This window comes from Lottia gigantea (genome assembly GCF_000327385.1).
Source record: "Lottia gigantea unplaced genomic scaffold LOTGIsca_70, whole genome shotgun sequence".
Classification (NCBI taxonomy): domain Eukaryota; kingdom Metazoa; phylum Mollusca; class Gastropoda; family Lottiidae; genus Lottia; species Lottia gigantea.
The window spans coordinates 520,236-525,823 of NW_008710371.1; the positions used below are offsets into that span (position 1 = coordinate 520,236).

A 5,588-nucleotide genomic window follows, 5' to 3' on the forward strand; every position below is an offset into this window, starting at 1 on the left:
GACATTTTGGAACTGTTTTGCAGAGATCTTCTGACTGTGTGGAGAAGTTTTGACGTCGACCTTGACCTTAAGGTATAGACTGACCTTGGAAAAAGGTCACTAAAATCTCGTAGCAGACGCTCTCTCACGAGAGGTCACGAGAGTTCAAAGCCGATTCACTTTCAGTCTAGATATCAATCCGTGTTGTGATTTGCGGAGTGATATATAAATATTTTTTATTAGATTAAATTTTGCTTTTTTGAATTTTGACAACTTTCCAGTTTAGTTCCAAAATACCCGAAATCTTAAAAAATTTATTTAAAAATGTTTCTTTAAAAAAAATGAAAAAAATTTGACAAAAGTTTTTTTGGGACTACATTTTTACGTCATGTCCCACGTGCCCGACCGACTTCCTTTCCCAACATCGTGCAACTGGAGTAAACATGAGGTCCGAAATATTTTTCCAATTTCTCTTATTACTTATCAATTATTAAAACACATCACCCAGAATTTATGAAAATTAAATATGTAGGCATCCCACTGCAACTTTTTGTTGGCCTTATCTTGGTTAGATCGTCTAAAAATGGCATTCTGATGTGAAAATTTTTTACTTTTGTTTCTGAAATTTCCAAAATGGCCGCCTGTTAGAAAAACGTGTTTTCACTTAAATTGAGGTGTATACTTATTAGTCCACTTGCCCTGTCGTTCATCTGACATTTCCTTGACATCTCCTGTAAATACACAGAGAGACCCACTGTCCTATAGAGATAGAAGATTGATAATGTCTTGGCGAAGCAGAAAATGAGTTGCCATTCTCCTACCCTGACCTGAAATGGGCTAATCTAATGAAGTCCTTAGATTAGCCTTAATCTGCCTTATGCGTTTGATTTATTTAAAATTTTATGTAGCATATTCCTCAGTAAACTTATAACTTTCTTTCAGTTCTCTCAGGTTGCAAAAGCGGTTAGCCGCTTCCGTGCTGAAATGCGGCAAAAATAAAATCTGGTTGGATCCCAATGAAAATAATGAAATATCCAATGCCAACTCTAGTAAGTTTCCCAATTCAATCATTTCTTGATTTCATTTTAGATTTTCTAATCCAGAAATGAGACATGTGGTGGAACATAGTTCTAAAAACTTAATGGAGGGTGACTTCTGTGACTACGTGCAAAAGCTGTGGATTCAAATTAAAAAATAAGAAATCACCTAATCATTTAAATTCTATCTTTCAAAAGATTTCTTGGGATACTCAGTTTGAGGCTTCCGCAAAGCTGGTTGTTCCCCCTATCAAGTCAGTAATCAGACATCTTAAATGGTTTGCTCTGTATTCCAGGACAAAACATAAGAAAATTAGTGAAGGATGGTTTGGTTATTCGTAAACCAGTTACAGTTCACTCCCGAGCTAGAGTACGAAAGTTTATGATCGCTCGACGAAAGGGACGTCACATGGGCCCTGGTCGACGACGAGGTACTGCCAACGCTCGACAACCCCAGAAAATCGTCTGGATGAACAGGATGAGAGTTTTACGTCGATTGTTAAGACGTTATCGAGAGACCAAGAAAATTGACAAACATATGTAAGTACCGCTTTGTTGGAGTATTGTCTTTGCCATTTCGTTGGTATATTTAAGCAATAAACTGTTAGCCTATGGCGGTTATGGGGTTATGGTCGTATATCAGGACAAAGGATGACTGGAAAATTGAATGACTGTGTTGGAGCATTTATGATTAATTTTCCAGTCAACCTTTGTCCTGATATACGACCATAACCACCATAGGGTAACAGTTTGTTTATATTTACGTTTTCAAGACATTTTAATTTTGATACAAAGACTTTAGTATGAATTTAAGTAGGGCCTATTTCTTTACGTTTCAACGTTTGGGACAACCGACATGATTGTTTACATTGGAGACCGTCTATTTGATACAATGACGTCATTGGTTAAAATTACTACGCCTAATGTTTGGTCCAATGGAAAAAATAATAGCTAATGTAAATATTTCATTTTTATGAGCTTAAGAAAGTATTATGTCTTTGGTTGGAATTTTTTTTGGAGGGAGTGTTTTTTTTTTCAAATTAAGGTGGTAAAATGTGAAGTTTTGAAGCAAAATGTTTTATTGTTACCTTGTCTGTTCGATTTGTCAACTGATGGAACTTTATCCAGGTTTCACTTTTCAGTATGGAAATTCATAGGGTATAGTAAACCTACAATTAAATGGGTATAAGGAAGATGTTGTGGCTGCTTTGACAAATTGTCACCTCAATAAGTGAAGAATTGTTCATCAGAACATTGTGAAAATCAAACTCGTCTAAGATTTCACCAAGTGTCACCGAAAGTGGCCTCGTGGAATTGGAAATATCAACAGATATTGGCATCCAATGATTATGAAGGATCATTATAAACACATCACAGCAATTCTTTGATCGGGTTGATGCTTTAATTCAGAGAGTCCACAATTCTATAATATATGTTTCAGGTATCATGAACTGTATATGAAATCTAAAGGTAACGGATTCAAAAACAAGCGAGTACTCATTGAATTTATCCACAAGAAGAAGGCTGAACAACAGCGATTGAAACTTCTCAAGTAAGTTCTTTGATATTTTTATATTTTATACGCCCACACATAAGATGGCCGTATATTGTAATCACTCACCCTGCCCGTCCGTCCGTTCACATTTGGTTCGTGCTCACTCTACAGGCTACAATTCTTTACAGATTCTTTTGATTTTGATTTTGTGTGTCAATGTCATTATGAAGATGATATCTATCGATTTTCGTGATGATCAGATAATTTTTCACTGAAATATCGTGTCTGACTTGATGTTTTACTCTATTAGCTATATTGTGCAACTCGTGTTCAATCATGTCTGACAGCTGCCAGTGGGCATATGTTACCTTGCCTAGCAAGCCATCTTTTGACAGATGTCTTGAAAATGTTTGAACTATAAAGCATCAAGGGGTATCTAGTCTTAATGTGAAACCACAAAGTATATAGAATTGCATTTTGCGACATAGCAACACCAAAATACTACTGAGATGCTTAGATTGTTTGTTCGAAAATAACAATATTTGAAAATAAAATAGAATTTTCAATCCAAAATGTGGGGTCCTCGTATCTCATTGACTAGAGCTAATACTGTGGACACATCTCAGATATGCAATCCTCATCAGCACAAATAATCTTAGAATTGTGGGTTCATTCTGATTTGAACTTCAGTGCAATAACCACTCGCATTCAGGGACTGTTGAAGCACTAGTATTTTCCCCCGAACACAACACTGGGTCATTCAGTACCATGTTGGATTGTTTTCTCTTGGGCCAAAAGTTACAGTGGGTTCAAATCTGTGAAGTTAGAAAATTCTGCTGCCACAGCCAGTGCTTCTAAGAATAGACCCAGTGTTGGCTTACGACCCTCATCACATGAATATTTTTTCAGGGATCAATTCGAAGCTAAGAGAATAAAGATCGAAGAAGCCAGAAAACGCAAGGCTGATAGATTGAAACAGAAACGTGCCGAGTTATTGAGAACCTCCATCTCCGAAGATAAAGATAAGGATGAAGAGAAAAAAGAAAAGAAAGAAAAAGACGACAAAAGCAGTTCTTAAATCTCCCGTCTAATAAAAAAATAAAAAATACAAAATGTCTTCTTCGGATTCAAAATGAAAACAAGAGCAATCTATGTATACATCTTCAAACTATTACAAACTTTGTCTTATACCTTGACCACCTAGATAGACATGTTTTGCACATATTTTGGCAACAAGGAAAAACTGACTCGTCTGAAATGAATGGAGTTTTACATCCTACTCTTCTACACCATGTGGGCTAATGAAGACGGGCGATGCCATGCAGGGTGCAATGAAGGAAATTTTGCCAGGACAGCGGCATTAGCCTGCTCTTTTTCGATTTCCAACTGTCGAGGGATCTTTAACGTGCACAGCCTGTAGCACACAGGGCCTCGGTTTATTGTCTCATCCGAACGACTAGACGCTTTTCCATGTCAGCCCCTCTTACCTGCATCACTGACAGGGGGAAACCGGGTTATCTCGACCTATGTCGGGATTGAACCCTGGACCTTCAGGTTAGCGAGCAAGCGTCTAACTCACTGAGCCACTGCGGCTCCCTACCAATGAAAAGGAGAAGAGCCACATAAAGCATTTAGTCCCCTTAACATGTTGGTTCCCTCCCCTTAAAAAAACACAAGACAAATTAGAATAACATCAAAATTTATTACATAAAAATATCATATCCATATACAAATCTTATTTCACATGTAATGAGTAAACATTTTGGAAATTATGGTCCTTGACCCTTTGAACACTGATTTGTAAAATAAAAACAAAGCGCTACTGTATTGGACGTCACTTTGTAACAACTGCGTCACCACCTGTCGGGTATAAATCACAAAATATGTGACTGGTAGAATGACAACTAGTGTTTAAAGGGTTAATAGAAAAAAGTCATTAAAAATTCAACTAAAGCCACCCTAATGCTCTCACCATAGGATCTAGCAATCTTGCTTGACAGATTTACTTTAATAAGTGTTAATTTGAGCCAATCACAACACATCTTGGTGAAATTGCACATTTAATGATTATAACACTCAATTTAATTGGCTAAGTCTGCATTAGACCACACCTCATTTAAATTAGCAGGTCAAACAGTTGACCTTTACTGTGTCTTGTATTTAGATCTAGTTGTTAGATACACATCCAAGTACTTGATGAAGCTTTTGTCACACCTCGGCATCCCTTTCGGAGAGTTCACAGTTAAAGAGCTTGTCTTCAATATCAAATTCAGCACATTTTCGAAAGCTAAGCACTCACATGAATGAAAATTTCTCAAAAACTTCCCAAGCTGCCAAACTGAATTCTGACTGTGCCATTAATGTTCTTGTTCAGAATTGATCCATATGATGATGGCATCACACAATTCAGAGTTTGACAAGACCTATGAAAATATCAGTACAAGAAACCGTCAAGAGCACCCAAAATGGAATCATTGCCATATACAATGAGATAAAGTTGAAATACTCGAAACGTAAACACAACAAAATCTGGAATGTCATTTTAAGAAGAACCGCAGTCATGTAATACACTTTTCGTCTCATGGAAACGTCATTTCGGTCGAAACCCCGTCGACAATGGCGGATCATGTTGATTGTAATGTACAAAAGAACCACACAATCAAAGAGCCATAATGGAATGAATATCAGGAACCAATTCCACGTCACTTTATATTCTAATCTCAACACTAAGAGTATTAAAAACACTAAAATTGTCAACCATGTAAACAAAGCTCTGTGCATGACAGCCATTTTGAATTTCGAATTGTGTCCCTTTGAAGTGTAGAAAAGTTTTCCAGGCTGAAATTTTCTTGATTCTGTTTTTATTTTATTTTATGGGGCGTTTTACTTAAATGTGGTACAATTCTATCACATCCTCTCGATTTTTAGAGTGCAAAGCATATTTCCTAAATGTCCAATAACGATCAATTATCTTGGCCGATGTCCAATTTGTCTAATAGACGATTTTGTCGTGGGGCGAACTGACTTTTGGACGACTTTGACTCCAAATCGAGACCGAGGCTTCTAGCTTGTGTCCG

General features: G+C 36.9%; 2 protein-coding genes across 2 annotated transcripts; one reads left to right on the forward strand and one right to left on the reverse strand.

The window, feature by feature from the left end:
- The first annotated feature begins 386 nt into the window (after positions 1-386).
- LOTGIDRAFT_195818 (hypothetical protein) lies at positions 387-3,681 on the forward strand. The gene is made up of 5 exons (XM_009065750.1): positions 387-427; positions 922-1,028; positions 1,313-1,556; positions 2,458-2,568; positions 3,421-3,681. Exons 1-5 carry the CDS (start codon positions 423-425, stop codon positions 3,587-3,589), a joined length of 636 nt encoding a protein of 211 aa, XP_009063998.1. The 5' UTR covers positions 387-422; the 3' UTR covers positions 3,590-3,681.
- Positions 3,682-4,197: 516 nt separating this feature from the next.
- Positions 4,198-5,317, reverse strand: LOTGIDRAFT_195820 (hypothetical protein). Its single transcript, XM_009065751.1, has one exon. It carries the CDS (start codon positions 5,299-5,301, stop codon positions 4,918-4,920), a length of 384 nt encoding a protein of 127 aa, XP_009063999.1. The 5' UTR covers positions 5,302-5,317; the 3' UTR covers positions 4,198-4,917.
- Positions 5,318-5,588: the final 271 nt, after the last annotated feature.

Excerpts from the sequence above, each read along its gene's own strand:
- LOTGIDRAFT_195818 (XM_009065750.1), top strand. Across the intron at positions 1,557-2,457 it reads AAGAAAATTGACAAACATAT|GTATCATGAACTGTATATGA; the intron begins GTAAGTACCGCT and ends TATATGTTTCAG. Across the intron at positions 2,569-3,420 it reads CAGCGATTGAAACTTCTCAA|GGATCAATTCGAAGCTAAGA; the intron begins GTAAGTTCTTTG and ends ATATTTTTTCAG.
- LOTGIDRAFT_195820 (XM_009065751.1), bottom strand. The coding sequence starts at position 5,301 with ATGGCTGTCATGCACAGAGCTTTGTTTACATGGTTGACAATTTTAGTG.